At 34.2% G+C, this 23,526-nt stretch overlaps 1 protein-coding gene across 1 annotated transcript in view; it reads right to left on the bottom strand.

Annotated features, from left to right (window-relative positions):
• Nucleotides 1–2,678: 2,678 nt before the first annotated feature.
• LOC133179762 (unconventional myosin-Va-like) overlaps nucleotides 2,679–23,526 on the bottom strand; it is a 62,521-nt gene continuing 41,673 nt past the window's right edge. Inside the window, exons 34-46 of the mRNA XM_061314455.1 lie at nucleotides 22,941–23,130; nucleotides 11,992–12,112; nucleotides 7,562–7,639; nucleotides 6,939–7,032; nucleotides 6,389–6,541; nucleotides 5,908–6,059; nucleotides 5,534–5,623; nucleotides 5,148–5,298; nucleotides 4,709–4,842; nucleotides 4,324–4,395; nucleotides 4,058–4,143; nucleotides 3,302–3,473; nucleotides 2,679–3,099 (exon numbers count right to left, since the gene is read on the bottom strand). Of these exons, the coding sequence (XP_061170439.1) occupies nucleotides 2,860–3,099; nucleotides 3,302–3,473; nucleotides 4,058–4,143; nucleotides 4,324–4,395; nucleotides 4,709–4,842; nucleotides 5,148–5,298; nucleotides 5,534–5,623; nucleotides 5,908–6,059; nucleotides 6,389–6,541; nucleotides 6,939–7,032; nucleotides 7,562–7,639; nucleotides 11,992–12,112; nucleotides 22,941–23,130 (1,733 nt within the window). The 3' untranslated portion in view covers nucleotides 2,679–2,859. The remainder of the gene's footprint in view (nucleotides 3,100–3,301; nucleotides 3,474–4,057; nucleotides 4,144–4,323; nucleotides 4,396–4,708; nucleotides 4,843–5,147; nucleotides 5,299–5,533; nucleotides 5,624–5,907; nucleotides 6,060–6,388; nucleotides 6,542–6,938; nucleotides 7,033–7,561; nucleotides 7,640–11,991; nucleotides 12,113–22,940; nucleotides 23,131–23,526) is intronic.

The following is a 23,526-nucleotide window of genomic DNA, read 5'->3' as shown; positions in this document are numbered from 1 at the left end:
GAAGAAAATAGAAGAGCTCACAGTTTGGCAATGAAATAATGTTACTTTTCAAAAAAAATGCAGCATTATGAACTTTGAAAAAATGTTTAAAAAAATTAAGTATATTTGAATTTTTGGTTTAGAGCTTTGTATTTACATTAGCACATGGGAAAAAAAATCAAAAATACAATATATTTTAGTTTGGGAGTAGATTAGCTTAATTTCGCATAAAAATTCTGGAATGTCGATCTTTGAAGTGGAATGTCTGATTTTCTACGAAAAAAGATTGAACTTAATCCAAAAATCAGTTTTTCAAATAAATTACCAAGGTTCCATAAAACTTCCCAAAATTAAGAACAGCACCAATATAGTCATACCAAATACAAGAACACTCCATAATTACAAAAAAAAAGTAGTTTTTGCTGAAAAAAGATTGTGAAACACTATGCTATCAAATGTGATGAAATGCATACTATTTAAGAAGTTTTAATTCAAACAGATGTCTATGAATTATGATATACAGCTCAACAGTTTTGGCTGTAAAAAGATGCTTTATGCAAACTTTGTTTTTTTCCCCTCATATTTTGGCAATTTTGAAATTGAATGCAGTCATTTTAGTTCCCAGTTTTCCTTTATCCAAAGGTGTGTTTCTTTTCAAGATAGAAAAACAATACATTACAGAGTTGTTCCTAAGACCTGGGGGCCAGGGAATTTCCCCGCCAATAATGACATAATTCCCCTCACTACTCTGGTATTCCCCCTCATCCCCCTGTTAAGGAAGGAACCTCAGACCTCCTCCTACTTTTTTAACATCTCCTGCTATTTTAATTATTAGGGACAACCCTACATTAAATCAAGGTGGCCATCTTTCAAAGTTTCAGGGAAATAAACAAACAGACAGACAGACAACACATGTCTGTAAACCTGAGGTATAAAGTGCATTGTTTCCTTTACATTGTTTCAACCAGCCCAAAGAAAATTCTAGCTCATTAAATAAAAGCAAGGTCTGCAGCGATCTATATTTCTTTGTATTAACAGATTGATTTAACATACTAAGATATGCTCTTCAATTCATACCATAAAATTTTGCAATGTATATGTATAAAAACACAGAAAATATTCTAATTACTATACAAATTTAACAATACAAATAAATAACACATGTATATATATATATAACATCCGATAGTAAAAGTTATTTAACACACATTTAATGGTGTAACTGATACAAGTTAGATAACTCTGGTAGTATATTAGCTCTGTGAAGAGTTACTTGCCTTGCCATAACCCAAAACACACTTACTTTAAATCTTTACATCTAAGTCTACCTAAATCTCAGAATTCTATCTTCTAAAATTCAGTGTGAGATTATGAAAATGTGCAGTTAAACATTACTTTGTTCAATTAATTAACAAATCTCTACAGCTATTGTTATTGTTTGATTTGGAGTTGAGCCCCAGTATTATCCGATGGGAAAGTCAACTGTGTTTAGTATAAAAAATATATATATCTGCCTCCAGTTTACATGCTAGGAAATTAAATGATAGGAATGCCTGTCTCAGAAAAAGTCATGTACAAGATTCCAAACAAACAAATAATTACATACACACATTACCACACAAATGTCAACGATGCTGCAATATAGACATTAGACAGATATATAGGTATACAGTACATCACAGATTTAGGAGAGACACAAACACTCGAACAGATTATAACAGGGTTGATACAATGATGTAGTACGGAGGGATATTCCTGTAACACTAAACAAGAATCGTGATTTCAATTTGAATGATACATCATTGAGTGAGAGAGACACTTCTCTATAGTATCCTTTAGTTTTTACAAGGTAAGTACATTATTAATTCATATATAGTTCTGAAAATGCATTTATATGTTATTCTAAATTTAATTTAAAATTAATTTTAAGTGAGATTTGATTAAATAACTTCGGTCATGAAACAAAAAAAAATCAATTCTGTTCTCTGTTTTATGGAGAGTTATCTAACTTTGACCGATTAGGAAGCAGTTTTGTTTAACGTTTAGTCATCATGGTCATGTGTGCATTTCCACACTTATTGAGGATGTTTGTTTAATACAGGGATGACCTCATCAGCGTTATCTAACTTAGACACAAACAATTCCAATGTCATTCATAAACAAAAGTTTCACAGAAGAAAATTTTATCACAATTTGTCACAAAAGTAAAATGGTATAAACCTGATTAGTATAAATAGGTCAATAATGCATGAATGCCTTGAACAGAATGCAAACAACACAAGACTAAAAAATTAATGAAAAAATATTACACAGTGAAAAAGCACCAAAAGTAAGGTTTATCTGTCTGTGGTGTAACTTTGTTAAGACTTTGTGCTGTTAAGATATGCTTCATTATTGTTTATCATAATTTATCATGTACATACATCTTAGCATACCCTATACTGATCTGCAGTTTCAAATCAGATTCACATTGATATAATGTTCTTAATATTTCAGCAGCTAAGATTAAAAAAAAAGCACATAAAATGGGGAAATTTTTAAAGTATCACAAAATTATTTCATCCTAGTATACAGTGACAATAATTCACAAAAGGGTCATGACCTTTTGAACTCAGATTGAGAAAGAGGCCTTTGACCTTTGACTTTTATTAAGGAGGATATGCAGAAAAATACAAGAAAAATCACAGAAAGTGAAAATCTATAAAAAGACCAATAAAAAAGCTCAAAATTATATAACAAAAAAAACTATTGGCTATCACACAGTATAGGGTAAATAAGCGACTAATCAAAAACATTGATAAGAATAAATCTGACCAATCAGAAACATAAATAGAAATAAATCTGACCAGATATATAAATAAATCCTATGACTTGTAGACATTAAACACGTGTTAAGAAGTCTAGATGTAAACTCTCCGGGATCTCTATGGAGTCCAGAGTGATGCTTGACGGATTGAACGGAAACGTGACGGGGAACGAATACTTAGTGTCAATGAGGAGTGTGTTGTCCTCCTCCTTCTTTGTCGATTTTAATCGCTCCTGGATTTTACGGATGAAGCTGATCGGAACTCTCTCCTCGAACTCATCCACAGGTGTGTACAGGTTCAGGATCTTAACAATCTAAAAAAAGAAAAAAAGGGGGTATTCACAATCTAAAAATAGAAAAAAGGGGAATTCACAATCTAAAAATGGGAAAAAAAGGTATATTCAATAAAAAAAATCTTAAGAATTTGCTGAGATTTTACGAGCTTTACTATACCAGAGATTTTGTTAATAAACATTTACCAGATTCTAACAAAATCTTAATGTGACATTGAGTTACCTGGGCTGTGGTAAGTTTAGAGCACATCTCACATATACTGTCTACATCTGCTTCAGACTTGCGAGCTTGTAGGAGCTGAGATGCCTGAGTGATGGGCTCAAGTGTGGCCTGAGCACCGGACTCGTTCAGTTTATTATCTCGGAGCCACTGCTCGAGATGACTCAGGTTATACCTGTAAACAGCAAATAAACAAATTACATCAAATGTAGATCATTATTACTATACATCATTTTCATTTGTGACATCAGACATCTTGGTTAACCTTGCTTGCCATTTTTTCTGAACAGAAATATTCTTATTCTTTATATAAAAAAGATGTTATAATTGAAAAAAAAGCTTACATTCACTGTAAGTTATACAACCAGATTGTACTAAAATTACCTTCAAAACGGCTCATAATAATTTACCTGTTTTACTTTAATACATGTTATTGTATCACTTTATCTGGACCAATTACAGGCATCCTTTCTTTACAAGAAGATTGTTCTATAATTAGCTGATCTGTTCTATAATTAGCTGATCTGTTCTATAATCACCTGATCTGTTCTATAATCACCTGATCTGTTCTATAATCAGCTGATCTGTTCTATAATTAGCTGATCTGTTCTATGATCACCTGATCTGTTCTATAATTAGCTGATCTGTTCTATAATTAGCTGCTCTGTTCTATAATTACCTGATCTGTTCTATAATCACCTGATCTGTTCTATAATTACCTGATCTGTTCTATAATTACCTGATCTGTTCTATAATTACCTGATCTGCATGCCTTTGGACCAGTTACACATATCCTTTCTCAGTAGTAGGTTGTTCAGGGCATTGGAACCGATGTAGTAATACAACTGAAACACAGAGAAGTGTGAAATAAGCCCTCTGAAGGGAATTATCAGTATCTGTAAACTAAAGGAAACTTTATCATTATGAATGTAACACCCCCTCCCACCCCAACCCATCCACAGAAAACCTTATTATTACAAATGTCTAAACTTAACAGAAGAACTTACGAGTTTGATTGTACATACCTGTCTGAACACCTGTTTGACTAATTCTGGATCCACTGCATGCTGAGACAGAACTTGGTTGTATTTGTTCAACTGGTGAACGAACACAAGAACTTGTTAGTTAAAATGAATAATAAAATTACAACCACAGGATGAAGTAGAATGTGTAGATAAAATGGACATTAAAATTTAACTCAATAAGTTTATAGAAAAAAAGAACATCTAAGATAAAATGTTTAATACAATATCCACATGAAGGGGCAACATATGTAGACAAAACTGATGTCAATATTTACCTTAACAATAAGTCTTCCTCATCATAACATATCTTTAAGAATTTAACTTCTATTATTTAATTAGAAAATTTGAGGCACTCTGACTGGTCTCAATTTTAATAGAAACTTACAGATTTCATAAGTGTGTCTAAAGACAGTTCTCGTACGTCCTCGTCCTGAGCGGTACTGCTGCTGCGCCCCCTCATTCCCGAGGGTTTACTGGCCGTCAGACCCGCGATTGCCTCATGCTCCAGCACCGCCGGCACTACAAGGGAAGACAACTCCATCAGATATTATTATTTAAGTCTGTGACAGTTTCTGCCAAAAAGGTGTAATCTTTATATACAAGTTTTACTTCATGGAGAAAAATACTTATACACATTCAGAAAAAGCACACACAGGGATATATCTGGAGAGATGGACAATTACATAGACAACTTACTACTGTGGACTGAATGATCTTCTCCATGTATTTTATCATACAGTTAGACAGACACAAACAATGTCAGACAACTAGACAGATAGACATACACAGACAGTCATTGGGATAACTGGACACAGACAACTTACCGACCATGGGCTGGATGACCTCCTCCATGTACTTTATCATTGTCTGGAAGATCCACACGGCAAGGTCACTAAACACCTGCCTATACTCCGATAGATCAAAGTTACGTAGACAGTGCTCGTTCTGTCTCGTCGTATTCTCTGACTGGAATGTCTGAAACATAAATTTCATAATCAGTTGCAAGTGAATGTAATGTACCCAGTGAAAAAAGAGTAAATTTTTAATAACTTGACCAAACCTAAAAGAGATGTATAATGCTATGAGACCAGCTGTATACTGGTATTTGCTTCCTATTGAAACAGTAAAGGGAATCTTACCTTTTAGTATCAATCTATATCAATCTTACCTTCTCTCTCCTGTACTGTTTAAGTGTGTGTATCAATCTTACCTTTTCTCCGCTGTACTGTTTAAGGGTGTGTAGAAGTCGACACGTGTTGGCCAACCAGAGTATCACTCTCTCCAACTCTTTGTTGTGTTTCTATAAAAACATAAGATAAACATAAAACATTTAAAAGACTTATTTGAAATCTTGCTCCAAACAACCGAAAAACTTGTTTTTTATTTTGATAAAAATATCACATCAATAAGAACACCATACTTGTTGATGTTTACATTGAATGTAAATCATCCATGAACACCACCAAGCCTTGAAACACTTTCTGACATTTGACTGACCTTGACACACTTTTTGATGTTTGACTCACCTTGACACACTTTTTGATGTTTGACTCACCTTGACACACTTTTTGATGTTTGACTCACCTTGACACACTTTTTGATGCCGTTGATTGTGTTTGTCAGGAGAGTCCGGACTTTCTCGTCGTCGTTGATGTAATCCGTGTGTCGTACACACATAAACAGGATGTACGCTGGCAGACCGGGTAACAGACCCTGAGCTACCTTGGGCTTCAAATCTGAAGAAGAAAGAGTCTACATTACAAACTGTTTTTCGACAGATGTAATTATTTTGAAAAAAAATACTTTAAAAAAGATCTTAAATAAGAAATTTGAAGTTCAGCCAACACAACATGAAAGTAATAAAGTATAATCATGATACAGAGTCCTAATGCAATAGCATTCCCATGCACAAGTTTAATTAAGTAGATGATCTTTTAGATGACAATTTAGATGACATGCATCCTTGAAAAGACACTTGATGTGTCAACCTTCATCCTTGCTTTTATAATCTGACATTCACAAGTATGGGCGTGATAAAGTAGATGATAATTTAGCTGACACGGACCCATGATGAGACATTTGACGAGTCGTCCCTCGTCCTCCCTTTTATACTCTAACATCCCCATGTACGTCCTGTCCAGATGTTTAACCGTCGCCACGTTGTCCTCCGCCTTCTTCTGTTTGTCATCTTTCTCCAGTTCGGCTTCAATCTCTGCCACTGTTATAAGACACAATATATATTTATTTACATAGAACATCTTCTGCTCTAAGATCTCACCCACTGGTATTAGAGATAATGTATATTTACCTACTTAGAACATCTTCTGTTCAGTTTTCTTTAATAATGAATCTGTCCTTTTACCTAATGACATCCCCCCCCAGCCACTATTCACACTACATAACAAATACTACACTTTAGAAGCACAAATTTTCATGGGGATAAAATTTCGTTGATTTGTCATCTAAAACTAAAAAGGTTTCATGGGCTTTAAATTTTTTAAATGTAAAACTTCATTTAACCATCCGCCCTCCACATTCTCCTTTAAGTTAATGGCCCCATCCTTGAACTTCCTAGCTTACACCTCCATCCTCCCCAAATTAAATCTAAAACTTACCGTCCCCGTCTTTGAGTTTTTTAGCGTACACCTTCAGCATTTTTTTCATTTTACGGATCTGGTCTGCCTGCTTGTCAGCCTTCTCTCTCAAGTCCTAAAAAATAAAACTCAGTGAAAAAACTACTTCTATTTTCATATTACATCATATTTCTTTTCATGTATAAAAGAGATTCCATGTGTTTGGAGGGTTAATTGTAGTAAATATATTCATTCAATAAAAATTCAATTCAAGTTCCTCATGTGGTATATCTTCTGCCATAATTCAATGCATTTCAACAAGAGAAAAGGTTCAATAATAGTGGTGTCTATTATGACAGGAATGACGGAATGTGTGATACTCATCAGGTATTCAGATGTGAGTTGAGTAATCTCATGTTGAGCAATACTCACCTGGTTGTGAGTCACATAATCTCATGTTGAGCAATACTCACCAGGTTTTCAGATGTGAGTCGAGTAATCTCATGTTGAGCAATACTCACCTGGTTTTTGGTTGTGAGTCGAGTAATCTCATGTTGAGCAATACTCACCAGGTTTTCAGGTGGGAGTCGAGTAATCTCATGTTGAGCAATACTCACCAGGTTTTCAGATGTGAGTTGAGTAATCTCATGTTGAGCAATACTCACCAGGTTTTCGGACGTGAGTCGAGTAATCTCATGTTGCATCGTGGCTTCAATCTTGGCTTCAGGACCTAACTGAAGATTCTACAAAACACAAAGGGAGTAGTCATTATTTATAGCTCAGGGAGCAGAAATTGTACACTAACAATTATAAAATCATTGAGAATGCCATTTCTTAACTTCATCATTTCAAAATCAATCTAAGTTAACCATGCCGAGCAGTATTTGTCACAAAAAATCAAATTTATAAAATTTCCAATGCTTGTAAAAAATTAAAATAACTTTCTATAATTTATCATTTTTATAGTTCTTTATAATACTAGACTCAACACATATTAATATATACATATTAGACAGACTGATGTAAATATTCTGTTAAGTAACTTTAACTATGTTAACTTAAAGTAAATAAAAATCTGAGTGTACCAAAAAATGATCCCAGGGCTGAGAAATTGGTACATTAAAATTAGTAATTAACATAATTAACATTATATACTTAAAATACCAAAAATAGTAAATCTGCAAATTGAATATTAAACCTAGAAAATCAGTTACCATGCCACATGTCAAACATACAGGTAATGAGAGGGGGGTCAAAATTCAGAGTGCTTAAAGGAAATGGGTTAAAGAGGGATTTCCATTAAAAATATTAATGCAGTTGGACATAAGGGGTATTTGTTATAAATTATGGGTTCTGATAGTTTGCAAACTTTCAACCTGCATCATGCTGATGTTCCTAATTTCAAATTAAAAAATCTCTCCCAAAAATGGAAATCTCACACATATGTATTCACAGGCACAAACTCATTCATATCACACACACATACATATATATACATAAACACACCCCAAACACACTCATCATTAAAACTGCTTGGTGCAAGCTAACACCACTCTAAGCGCCTACAGAGTGTGTTATAAATATAATCTACTCAGTCTGGGTATATGCTGATATAACTGTTACTGTATAAAATAAATACCAAATGAATATATAAATGCATGCAGAACAAAATATAAACACATATTGTGGTCCATTGCTTCACTAAGGTCAAGGTCATATATAAAAGGTTAAAGGTCATGTTGAGATGACCTTTAATGCTGAATTTGGCACTTGTAGAGGGGTAGTTTATTATTTACATCTAAGATATTAGATGCACTCTTTGTGCAAGTTTGGTCAAGAGAGTTTTTATAAATTTTCAAAAAAACCCTAAGGGGAAAAATATAAGCCAAGGGGTACAGAAAAGCTCTCTAAGAATCTTCTAGGTGACATAAAAGCAAATTAATTACTACAGAGCAGAGTACTAAGAGTCTGAGATTTTTAATTAAGAAGAGGGGTGACTGTGGCAGAATCCTGGCCCCAGGTGTGAAGGATTTCAGTGCAAGCATTGTCACACAATAAAAAAAGATCAACTCAAAAAGTTAATTTCTTTTCACCTCAAGATTTAAACCTGTACAAGATTTTTTTAAAACCTTTTTTATCTGGTTAAGCTCCCTCCCCAAATATATATGATGTATTACAATATATATGATGTATATGTCTTTTACACATTGATACATTTCCTGTTGACATATTTGGAGACTCTTTTTAAGTTGACATTTTCATAATTTATGCCCTGTTCACACGGAGAGTTTAATTCGAATTAAACGTAAGTTACTGCGAATTAAATTTGAACTGCGTTCACACGGGGAATTTAATGCGAATTAGTTTAATTCGAATTAATTTAATGCGCATTAAATTATTTCACATTAGCTCTGTGTGAACGCTAAGCAAAGCTAATTCGAATTCAATTTCGACGCATGCGTAATGGCACAATTAAGTCACATGCCACATGTTGCTGGTCAGATGTAGGTACTTATGCTATTTTTTAGTGGAAAACAAAGAAAAATTATGTTAATCACTGAAATGTGTATAGACACTATGACAGAATGTCATATGGGTCTGCTCCGCATAAGGTGACATGATTTGAAAATGACGTCATAATAGCCTTACTGAATAGCCTTACTGTAGAAATAAAATTTTAATTCGCATAAGTTTACTTCACATTAGCTGCCATGTGAATGCAATTTAAATCGCATTATTTTAATTCGCATTATTTTACTTTGCATTAATTTACTGCGAATTAAACTCTCCGTGTGAACAGGGCATTAGGTCCATATCAGAATCAAAAGCTTATTCTATCCCAATGTCAATTTCTTAAAAGACAGTAATGACTTCACGGTGGAGTGTTCAAGAACAATAAAGTAACTGTCTACATCTGTTTCTCTTATAGCAGAGCCTGCCCAACCCCCTTTCTGAGGATTCAAATCCCCTCCCCCAATAAATCAAAAAAAAAAAAAAAAATCACAAATTAAACAGACCTTCTTTGAAGATTGTGTGTGTATTTTTTAGTTAACCCTAGTGTACCGGAGCAGCAATTAGCCTATATAAAATCATGACTATCACACTAGCAGTGCTCAATTCTTTGATCACTATGCTGTTGCAATGTGATTTTTTTTGTCCATCCCTTACAAAAAAATGTTAGCTTCATATGTAAAGTGTGTATTTTTCAGTCAACCTCCAAAATATCAAATATTTGATCTCAAATGACCCCAGTATATTTACAGTGTGGTGTGTGAATTTTTGTACCTTTTCCTAGAAAAACAACCCTTGTGCTTCAACAGAATACTTGGAGATTTCACGTACAGATATTATGAGATCCACCCCCTGATTGTCAGTATAATAGGAACACAATGCAGTCAGTATAAACAGTGCTATATATAGTAACTCTGAGTTATAAATAGTAACACTGAGTACATGTCAACTCTACATCAGTACATACGCGAGTGATGCTGTTGAACTGTAGAACAAAACAATAAAGTCACTGATCACAGACAAAAAAATATCATTCAAATCTACAAACTTAAAAAAAAATTATCTATTTAAAAGATAGAGAAAAGAATGATATACAAAAACCAACTGTCACCATAAATAAAACAAATCATTTCAAAAAAAGTTAAAATTAAATTAAATCATTTAAAAAAAAGATCTAAATAGATGAACTAATCAATTCTATCATTTACACCTTTCACTATACTCACTGTATGTAAAGTAATTAAGGGGGTGGGGCATATGAGAATATCAAATATTTTTAAAACATTTCTTGTCTGATTAAGACAGTACAAAGAGAAGGTACAACCTTGGCAGTTTTCTAGGCATCTGATTGAATAATCTGTGTAATTTCTGATATTCTGATTGGATAAACTTTGTACATTATATGGGGAATGGTGAAAACAACTGGCAAGGGTACAAGGCTTTTGACTGGTTGGTTGTAAATCCTACTAGATATAATTTGGTTTACTGATTAGCTAACCTGTGAAGGTTATGAAAGGAAGATTTTGATTGGTTGACTTCTGATTGGATTACATGGATGGTTTTGGTTTCTGATTTGCTGATCCGTGTAGATTGTGAAGGGAAGGTTATGGAATAAAGCTTTTGATTGGTAATGTGTAACACGTGGCTGAAATTTAGTCACTTTCTTTCCTTAAAAATTTGCTACATAAAACTCCCTGATTTTTATTTGTGTGTATCATGTTGTATCATGTATTGCATTACCTGATGATATTTCTGTAAAATTGTATCATATAATCATATTACATGACTAATGATATTTCTCTATCACATTGTATCTTATTACCTGACTGGTGATATTTCTGTATCATGGATCATTTTGTCTGTTGTTTTCTGAATCACAGCGTATCATGTATCAAATTAACTGATAGTATTTCTGTATCACTGTAAACTGTGTATCATTTCACATGGTTGATGATTTTCTGTGCTGCCTCGTTCTCCTGCTTCAATTCCTTTATCTCCGTTTCATTATGTATTATTATGTATGGTTATGTATCGTGGTGTATCGTGTATCGTATTTACCTGGTTGATGATTTTCTGTGCCTCCTCGTTCCCCTGCTTCAGTTCTTTATCTCCCGTTTTATTATGCATGGTTATCTATCGTGTATCATGTTACCTGGCTGATGATTTTCTGTGCTGCCTCATTCTCCTGCTTCAGTTCCTTTATCTCCCGTTTTATTATTATGTATGGTTATGTATCGTGGTGTATCGTGTATCATGTTACCTGGCTGATGATTTTCTGCGCTGCCTCATTCTCCTGCTTCAGTTCCTTTATCTCTCGTTTTATTATTATGTATGGTTATGTATTATGGTGTATCGTGTATCATGTTACCTGGCTGATGATTTTCTGTGCTGCCTCATTCTCCTGCTTCAGTTCCTTTATCTCTCGTTTTATTATTATGTATGGTTATGTATCGTGGTGTATCGTGTATCATGTTACCTGGCTGATGATTTTCTGTGCTGCCTCATTCTCCTGCTTCAGTTCCTTTATCTCCCGTTTTATTATTATGTATGGTTATGTATCGTGGTGTATCGTGTATCATGTTACCTGGCTGATGATTTTCTGCGCTGCCTCATTCTCCTGCTTCAGTTCCTTTATCTCCCGTTTCAGTTTCTCCTCTTTCTTCTTCGTGTCCTTCTCTGTCTTTTGTAGCTGGTTCTCCAGTAACCTGGTTATTGATATATTAAAATTTATTTTTAGAAAAGGAATTCTCAACTTTCTATTTTTAGAAGAGAATTTTCAATCTTTGTATTTTTAGAATAAAAAAGTAATACTAAGCTTATAAAGCTTAATGAATTTTCAACTGCATTTACAATGACTGATAAAATTCAAACACATTTCTGGAACTTGTATGTGCAGAAATTTTTTTTTTTTTTAAAAAGATATATTTTTATTTTCATGAAAAAAAATTTCTTTTATGTTATAATGAAGTTTTACTGTATCAATGACAATGTTGCTCACGGTAAATGTTACAAATCTTTTTGCTTACAAAAAACAATATATTGTTGTAATTCTTAAGTTGCTTTCTTTGAAAGTTCTTTTTTCTTTCAAAAAAGAATGCTCAGTACTTACGTTGATAGGACAGACATAATTCAGAGATGCAGGACAAAACATGTAATTGTTTTACTATATGAAAGACCCTTCCCTCACACACAGACATAATTCAGAAATGCAGGACAAAACATGTAATTGTTTTACTATATGAATGACCCTTCCCTCACACACAGACATAATTCAGAAATGCAGGACAAAACATGTAATTGTTTTACTATATGAATGACCCTTCCCTCACACACAGACATAATTCAGAAATGCAGGACAAAACATGTAATTGTTTTACTATATGAATGACCCTTCCCTCACACACAGACATAATTAACTACCACTAACATCAACCATAGTCAGTTACTTACACAAGCATCAACTCAACTGAATCTCACCCACATCAACTTAACTGACTCCCACACCTATTTACATTGAAGGGGGTACCCTCACATCAGCATTAGTTACTGACACACACATAAACCAAGCTGACTCTCGCACACATTAACTGACACACACGTAAACATAGCTGACTCTTACACACACACACTGACTCCCAGGTCTATCAGCATCACCTGGGGTTAATTATCTCTCTCTCTCTCTCTCTCTGTTTCCAAATCTCTACTTACTCCTCACATATCTCACACATCAGTACGTATGGTGGATCATCCGGACACATGGTGGATTTATCTGCAGTCATGATCCGCTCAATCCGGAGCCCTTTCAGACATTCCTCACAAGTACACATAAAGTTCCCCTCCCACTGGACGCAGTCGGATGTCTGGATCACAGTGCTGGCTTCCACAGTATTGTCAAATACATCCACATTGTCAAAGATCTCCTCATCCACCAATACTCCACCTCCAGGAAAGTCTTCCACATGCAAATCAATCCCATGCAGGCTGTTTTCCACTTCTATGTATTTACTAACATCTTCAGTGGACTGTGTTTCCCCTTCATACTCATCTTTCTGATTACTTTGATGTGGATCAACAATTTCCACATAACTGCACCCACTGTCATCATAAATGTCATTGTTTCCTAAATCTTTATAATTTCCCAAATCATTTCCCTGAACTGGACGGGATCTGTCTATTAAATGGCTATCTTCTGCTTCCATCCTCTGCAAGGAACCAGTTTCCTCCGGGATTTCATGAGAACCAGTTTTTTCAGAACAGTTATTTTCTACTGAACAAGCCACAGAAACATTCATCTCAAACTCTTTATAACACTTTTCACAGAATAAAGCATCAAACACTGACGTCAACACATTACTACTCTCACTACATTGTGAACATGTTTGTGAACCACCTACTGGTTCATGTCTAGCTGAACCCTTGTAAGGTTCATGACTTTTTGCATTACTCTGTTGATTGTGCACACTTGCTGAACAACTTTGGTGTTGACAAGTTTGAGCTATAGAATCAGAATCCAGACCTTTGGTTTGAGGTGACTGTAAAGGTCCCAGTTCTTGTGAACAAGTCCCACAGGGAGAATTACCATCTGTATGATTGTTATTGTCTTTGAACACATCAGCTTGTTTTGAACATGAACACCATTTATGGATTTGATCCTCATTCTGACAATTATTGCACTGTCCCTGTTTTTGTAAAGTGTCTGTGTAGTCACCTAATGGATCACTAAAACTATTAAAATTACACAGACTACTTTTACCATGAGATTCAAAATCCTCCTGAACATTTATCTTAGAGTCTGTAAAATTTTCATCTCTGTTGTGAATGTTTTCAATGACAGCATGGTCACTCTTTGTGTCGAGCGAGTTTTCTTCTCTAGAGTTAAGTTTTTTATCATTCTCCTTAAAGTTATCTCCCAGAGAGAGGGTTAACTTATAATGATCCTGGGGTCTGGCCTCGGGAAAACCACCATCATCTTTATTACCGTTAGACCACATTTCCTCTTCTCTTGTACCACAGGCAGACTTTCCTATTTCTTCTTTGATATTTAAAACAAAAACACCACAGTCTCTGTTCCCTGTCTTTGTCTCTATGCTTGATTCTTTGTCTTTAATGTTGTCCGAGGAAGATTGACCTCGGATTTCGCCCTCGATTGATTTTTCACCTTTCTCATCTTTAGATTCCTTGCCTCCCATGGTGTTGCTGACATTGGACACTGGTCCTGAGTTTCCTGAACCGTTCTGTGATATTATGCTGTCATTTTCTACAGTCAAAGGGAAATAACTCTTCTCCATTCTGAGTATTTATCCACTCCTGTCTTTCTACTGAGCTGGAAAAAAAAGAAATTGATTTTTGACTTTAGAAAACAAAAACATCAAAGACAAAGATCAAAATTTAAACTTAACATGTTTAAAATATAATCTGAAACATTTAAGTTTTGCTAAGTTCTTAGCAATACCAAACCTTACAAAAAATGTAATGACTATGTAAAACATAAAAATAAGATTTACAGCCATTTACTTCTCGGATTACATGGCTGTTTCCTTATTGGTAACAATAAATGTTCTCCCAAACTTCCAAATAATGAATGATGTAGTCATGTTTCACATCTTTTGATTTTAAAGCATTTTTATGTACTTTGACAGGATTGAGATCAAGGTCATTTTAGATACAAATGGCAGAAAATTAGGAAAGGACCCTTTTTTGTCTTAAAAAGATAACTTTCATATTTCAATTATTTTTTTAAACAAGTTCATCAGCTAGGAGAATTTATTTTAATTCCTTAAATAATTCTAAGATTTTGAAAATTTCATTATGAAAAACATTGGGAAACAAAAATTAACAAATCATTTATTTTATTTACCATGTTCAATCATTGAAACCCCGAAGTGCAGCCAGAAATTTCTATTTTAAGGAAATCTTTGTTCATTTAATAGCTCAAATAAACAGAAAATCTGTTTTAAAAACAAATCTAAGAAATATCTGTTTAATAAACATAAGAAATATATGTTTTTAAATTAACACTTGCTTTTTAAATTACAACAAACATATCTAGGGAGGTGTCATTGTAGCCTGGCCTTCAGGGGAGCATTAACAATTAATTTGTACAGAGTTTATCTTTCCAGCTGATTAATTCTGAAAAATTTTACCTTCAGAAGTAGAAAAAATTACTCGCAAGAAAAACCTAGTATTCATTATATTAACATCAAAATAATCCACAAAACAAACATGATCTGATTCAGAAAATCTATTAAAAAAAAAGAAAAGAAATATAACTAATAAGAAATAAAAGAAATATCAATGCTGCTGAAAGTAGTCCACAAGTAACACTAAATCACAGGAAAATCTCTCTTTATTTCAGAATCTTAAGAAAACTTGAAATCCAGTTGTTGTTTTTTTAACTCCATTCAAGAATGCCTCTGTCTTACAAATGAGGATGTTTTCTGACAAATAAACTCTTATCTTCCTCACAAGATACTTTATACATTTGCTCCTTCCTCGTAAGCCCCTTATCTGAATAACAACACACCCCCAATGGGATCGAGGTGTTAGTCCATAATTAGGAGGTTGTAGTACAAATGAGGATGTTTCTGACAAATAAACTCTTTTCTTTTATCTGTATATGGACCTGTTTGTATCTTATCTTAATTTATCATTCTCCTAGGTTCACAGGTAGAAACCAAGTATCAGGTAATGTACAAATAATGTGTATTCCTCAGTAGGTTATTGGGATGGAGCACCTTAAGGTCTAAACTTAATGATCGGTTCTGGATTTTTATAATTTCTCTCTGGGATCTAAAAGTCTGATCATGGTTAGAAACTGTCCCCTGACATCAAGTTTTACCTAAGGATAGGACATATTGCACAGTATACATGTTCTGTTGAATGAAAAGTTTATTATCAATTCTGATATTCATTTTTTTTTCATGTATAAATCACTATTCTTATGTTGATCACAGATTAGCACATTGATTATCAAGCAGAAAATCCTCCCCATTATATTTATTTCCTACAAATGAGCAATTCTTGTCAAGAAAGTCTCCCTAAGCCTGTATTTTTTTGTGGTGATTATCATTTTATCCTGAGGTAAATACGACGTCCTCTTTAAATCCATATTTATATCCGAGTTAATCCTGGAACTGATCACAATGGTAATACCCTCCCGTTATAATCAACATGGAATGTCTCCGATACCATGCTCTCTTTGTCATTTTAAAAAGATCAGTCTTTGAGTGAGGTTTATGCCATTCTTTATCCATCATTTAAGATAAACCCAGACCTTTGACAGAATTCTGCAGAATAATGGATAGGCTTTCCTTATACATCAGGCCAAGAAATTTCTTAATTGATGAGTATATTATGGTGACCCATAAAAGTTGTCTTTATCATGTCTGTTTTAATTTACTTATTAATTAAATAATAATAGGGGTGACTCTTTAACTCTTTACAACTTACTGAACTGTGACGCAACATACACTTAATGTTCACGTCATAGAAATTTGAGGTTACCTTTTCCCCGCAAGCACCTTATAGCGAGGTACAAGTTTCTCTAAAGTTTAGCGTAAATAATTATGACGTAATATTTTAATAAGATTAAAACTTTTCTTATTTTATGAGATTTTAGCAAGCATAAATTAGAAGGGAATTGGCATTAAATTGAAGATTAAATTTACTTTTCAAAGTGCGTGAGAAATGCGTGATTGCAGGGAAACGGTATATGCGTGATTTTGCATTAGAAAAAGGAAATGGTATATGCATTAAAATGCGTGACTGCGGGAAGAGGGTTAAGCTGTTAAAATTTTTTTTGGGGGGGGGGTGTCCACTATTACACAACTTCATAAATGTTTTCTAAGGGGGATGAATGGGTCTGACAACCAATGAAAAATGCATTTAAAACCTTAAAGTATTATTAAACTAAAAATAGTCATTTCCTCCCTGTAAAATACAACTAAAAATGCAGAATTTTAGGTAGCAGAACTATAATACAGGCAATCGAGAGCCCTGGTTATATTAGAAAGGTTCATTAAAGAAAACTATGCATTACTCACACAAGACAGTGTCTGCACTTTTAGATAATCTAATGATGAGTATCTCTTTGATTGTCCTCTTTATGTAAACTTAAGCCCTTTTATTGTTCAAATTCAGATATAGAAACAGCCTATCATTGTAGCGTATTTTTTGCAGCCTTTAGTCCTGCACATTTCAAGTATTGTCCACTCCATCAACATGTTTATTTTAAGCATATTAAATAATCTTAAACAGAGGAGTTTCAAACGCACATTCCAATTACCCCAAGAAATTTTTTAATATCACATATAACTTTTATTTTTCTCCATGTAAGGTACATAACATCACATGTACCCCTAGAACTCGTACACACAATGTCATCAAAATCCACCCCGGGGTTTGTAAACTTATAACACAGAAATTATCTTAAAACTTCCACAGGTCTGACTCTCTAGGGTAACACATACTTACCTCTGCATCTTCTCTGCAATGGACATTGGAGTCATTTAATTCGTTAATTATCACTGATTACAAAGCAAACACAATAATGGTGTCCCCCCGTACTTCCTGTCTCCATTCTGATGATTAACCTGACCCCTCAACGTTTCATGTTCATTTTGTGTTAAATTCCTGATTTTCCCTCGAATCTTTTGTACCTAACACAGGTAGCATGCCTGGTTGAATTCCAGGGATTGTATCAAAACCTGTTTTCGTTATCAAAGGTAATTATTTAAAACCACTCAATACACATCGACGAGTGAATACAAAAGATGGACACAGATTATATAGAAATAGTTACGTCATCGACAGTCAGTCATTCTGTTATGTGATGGGGTACATTTTCATTTTAAACTGTTCATTAGGTTTCTTTTTAATTATTATATACATTTCAATATACATTTAAATCCCTTCAAAAGAATTAAAGCATTTTATAGAGATAATTTAAAATGCTGAAAATTTCCAGTGGGTAATTATGTCACACTGGCTGTAAATGACAGGTTATGTATTATGTGAAACAAATCTACATGAAAAGAAAATATTAAATTAAATATTAAATTCTATCAGAAGACTGTTTTTTTTAGCAGATTAATACCGAGAGCTCAATGTATTCATAGTAGACCACACGAGTGTGATGGTTAACTCAGTTAAAGGGGGCAGAACTCCTGGGTTAAAATGGGAAAATTGGAAGAGGCAGTCACCATGGGAGAGTGGACAAAGAAATGGGGGGAGGGGGAGATAAAGATAAGGGGGGATTGAGAGTTTGCAGACAGAAAGGAGAATCTGAATGAGAAGATAACAAACAGTGATCAATTTAAAAAAAAATCTACAAGAAAAACACATCTGTGTACAGCTATAGGGCATAAAACCCTGAAATTCCAGAGATGGAATCCTCAGGATGGATATGAGGAAACTGCATGTCAGGATGAGCATGAGGAAAGAATGGAAAGGAGGAGGAAGAAGGGACATGAGCGTGGGAGGAGGGGAAAGCTGTCATATCTGTTAATCCTCTCTTAGTGAGACACGGGGGTCTGACTGACTATTAACCTCATGCATTGTAAATTCAGTGGATCTATATTCATTAATTTGCTTCCATTTGAAAATATTATTGCAAAAAAAAAAAAAAATAAATAACTTCAGTTGAAATTTGGATTTTTTTGCACTTTACTATATTAATCCCCTCTATAGAAGACTTCAGGGTGCTTTAGGGGTGGGGGTTTCTTGTCAGGATAACTGGATTCTGATCCTTACAAAGGGAGTATTATTTTAACATGTAGAGAGTAACACTTGTGATACAATGTCAGTTGTTTAAAATGCATATTGCAAACATTATTATTGATTTTTAACAAAGCACCATGTAACACATGTTTAAGTTACCAGTTAAATTAGCTTGAAATTCAGATCTAATCTGCCATATTACATACACATCTATTCATCAATTCTAGTTCACGTAAAATAAAAACACAACTGTCTAACCCTTATAACCCTGTCTGAAAAATAAAATGAATCAACTGACCAAAGAAAATCTTAATATAGACAGAATGATCAGTTAATAGATATATTTTACCTGCAGCAAGAAGATTAAACAATGCTCAGTAAATCAAGGTAAATATAATCACAGGTAACTCCCAGGTGGAAATATAAGCCAGGTATCCTGACTTCATTTAAAACTGGTACATAAACGGTGGAATTTAGTTATCTCTGTATGTAACACTTGGGCTTGTAGACAATGAGTTTATGTATAAATACGTACCACACAGTGGATTTACCTTGAATTGTAAACAGAGAAATAAATAGGTAACAAAAACTCAATTATACCTGACTCAATGTTTACCTCTCAAGGTGTTAAAATCTACCTGTGGTTATATATGCAATTATGTCAAGAGAAGGTAATTGATGTTAATTAGTTTAGGTAATTAATTCCCTTTTATTTCTAATCCCTACCAGTGCTTTCACACTTTGTTTATTTATTTTTATTTTTACAGCCAATTATTTATTTAAATCAGATGATTAATTGTGAGAACTTGTGTGTTGGATTTTAAAATTAAATGCACAACTGATTAATACTTTTAAAGTTTCATACATTTTGAAAATAATTTCAAATTTAATTATACAGTCTCTTCGAGTTTATGGGTATCATAATAATGATTACACATTTATATTAAGACACATGTTATTACATATTTTGCACACTGTTAGAAATCATTAATATACAGATTATCTAAATATTCCTCATTACAATACTAATTAAGTTTCTTAAAGAACACAATTAATGCTACATATATACTGTACATGACATAGTCAGTATCAGAGGGAATGCTGGGATTGTGTCATACCTGATCTTTAATTCTTTATTAAACAACTTTAAGCCATACGGCCCATCAGTATACACAAAATTAACATAATTATACACGCATAGTGAGAGTCTACGGGGGGTGGAACCCCTAGTGTCCATCTGTCCGACTCCTCAACACCCAACAATTACACTAAGCATTAAATTCTCCATTATACATGAAAAATATCTATACATAATATACATATAAATTAAATTATTCATCATTTCTTAATATCAATGCATGAAAAATAAATTTCCCTAATCCAACTAAAACACAAACAACCAGATTACCACACCTGACACAGGTGACAAGGGCAGTGTTACCTGTATTCTTAGGTGAAACCTCCCCCACAATCTATTTATAGACTGTCGTCTCAAAGGTCAAAAACAATATCAACAAACATTTAAACAAGGATGAAGACCTCCCCCTTCCTCCTAGATTTATGTACTGGTTACAACTCCCCAAACAATCTAAATAATGAAAGTGTTCAAGTATCACAACATTGATTACTTGTATTAACCACTCAATAGCTCAAAAAGTCTTATTCTTTTAATACAGTAAATATATTAAATGGATAAACTTACCATAAGTTAGCTACTTCTATACTGTCATCACCTTCCAGAAACTGACTGATACAGGACAGAATTGTTAATGTGTTATCTGTTGATGGATAGACAGGCAGGTCTGCTGGTCTATCAAGAGTAAGGCTCACTGACATAGAATTACAATCTGTCAATATATAGACATACAGGTCTGCTGGTCTATCAAGAGTAAGGCTCACTGACATAGAATTACAATCTGTCAATATATAGACATACAGGTCTGCTGGTCTATCAAGAGTAAGGCTCACTGACATAGAATTACAATCTGTCAATATATAGACATACAGGTCTGCTGGTCTATGTCTGCTGACATTACCGGGGATCCGGGTCGAAATCCAAATCAAGTACTGTTAGTTGGTTCCAAAATAACATAGTAATGCTGCTGATGTGGATGTAGGGTCATTCCACCCCTTTATCTTTCAAGTTCTTTACTCTGGATGACACACTTGTCATTCTTCTTTCCAGAAAGGTTTTTCCATTGCAGAGAATGTAGATTATCATAAAATTCTTGACATTTGCTTGGAATGTGATTGTAAAAAAAATTTCTCTCATACACAGAGACAGGATTGACCATTTTTGTTTTAGTCCATTTTCAATAACAAAACTTCTCTATCTCTACTGTATTAAGATCATGTGATTTAAAAATAATAATATACATGTTGAGTACACTCACATACACCTGTGGACTAAGCTCATATGCATGTTGAGTACACTCACATACACCTGTGGACTAAGCTCATATACATGTTGAGTACACTCACATACACCTGTGGACTAAGCTCATATACATGTTGAGTACACTCACATACACCTGTGGACTAAGCTCATATGCATGTTGAGTACACTCACATACACCTGCGGACTAAGCTCATATACATGTTGAGTACACTCTCAAACACCTGTGGACTAAGCTCATATACATGTTGAGTACACTCTCAAACACCTGTGGACTAAGCTCATATACATGTTGAGTACACTCACATACACCTGTGGACTAAGCTCATATACATGTTGAGTACACTCACATACACCTGTGGACTAAGATCATATGCATGTTGAGTACACTCACATACACCTGTGGACTAAGCTCATATACATGTTGAGTACACTCTCAAACACCTGTGGACTAAGCTCATATACATGTTGAGTACACTCACATACACTTGTGGACTAAGCTCATATACATGTTGAGTACATCACATACACCTGTGGACTAAGCTCATATGCATGTTGAGTACACTCACATACACTTGTGGACTAAGCTCATATACATGTTGAGTACACTCTCAAACACCTGTGGACTAAGCTCATATACATGTTGAGTACACTCACATACACCTGTGGACTTAGCTCATATACATGTTGAGTACACTCACATACACTTGTGGACTAAGCTCATACTCATGTTGAGTACACTCACATACACCCGTGGAGTAAACTCACATACATGTTGAGTACACTCACATACACCTGTGGAGTAAGCTCGTATACATGTTGAGTACACTCACATACACCTGTGGAGTAAGCTCATATACATGTTGAGTACACGCACATACACCTGTGGACTAAGGTCATATACATGTTGAGTACACTCACATACACCTGTGGACTAAGCTCATATACATGTTGAGTACATGCACATACACCTGTGGACTAAGGTCATATACATGTTGAGTACACTCTCATACCAAGCAAACTCACATGCCTATCAAGTACACATTTACACTGCTAATTATGTTTCCACACTTGGTGACACAACACACACATACAAAGTACACTCACACACCTGCTAGGTACACAAGCACCTATTAACTTTTTTCCCATGTCCTGCAGCCAGGTAAATTTTGGTAGTATCTCATGTGTTTCTTTGACTGATGAATTTTCACTCACCTGTCAGATTTCATTACGAGATCTACACATGACTTCCATCTCTATTGACTTTCTATTCAAGTTTTACTGAGTATCTATTTAAATCTCTATTTACCCATAATTCCAGGTCACATTTCAACTTCTTGTTGAGTTCTATCTGAGTCGCATATGTGAGCCTAACTTACCTGTTGAGTTCTATCTGAGTTCTAAATGAGAGCCTAACTTACCTGTTGAGTTCTTTTTGAGTTCTGTAAGCAAGTGCTAGCTCATTATCTTCATTAACTAGGTCATCATTCCCTCCGTATGACTCTTTCGCGATGGCATGTGTTGTGATGCTTTTCTCTGCTAACATTGCCCGTAACTGTAAACACTCCTCACGACGTCTGTCTAACTCGTCAGCCATCGCTGTAAACTGGTCTGTAAACAACAAAGTAACCTTTACTCTAAGTGGTATTGTTGATAATGTTTGAAGTGCATAGTTCAAATCTAGATCTGATTGTTGTACAATTTGTTTCTAACTATTTTATGCATTGATCAATATCATTAAATAGAGGTTCAAGTAAAGTGTGTCCTTGATAAATTACATTCATTATTTTTATAACATTAACCTACATTTCCTCACTGCTTTCATCTCTTCTGACCTGGACTTAAATATAAATACAATTTTGTGCATCATGACTTTAACAGATTCTTTTTGTACAATAGCAGACACTGAATCATCGATTGGGCATAACTTTGATCTTGATGAAATTGTAAGTCCAAAATTGTCACTCAAACATAAAACATTTGGTAATTAAAGAAATACCAGAAATT

The sequence above is a fragment of the Saccostrea echinata genome, unplaced genomic scaffold (assembly GCF_033153115.1).
Source record: "Saccostrea echinata isolate AGI-Se365-2 ecotype Australia unplaced genomic scaffold, CSIRO_AGI_Sech_v1 ptg000005l, whole genome shotgun sequence".
Taxonomy (NCBI): Eukaryota; Metazoa; Mollusca; class Bivalvia; order Ostreida; family Ostreidae; genus Saccostrea; species Saccostrea echinata.
The sequence above is the reverse complement of the archived record's forward strand: the minus strand, read 5'-3'. Positions and strand labels throughout refer to the sequence as shown.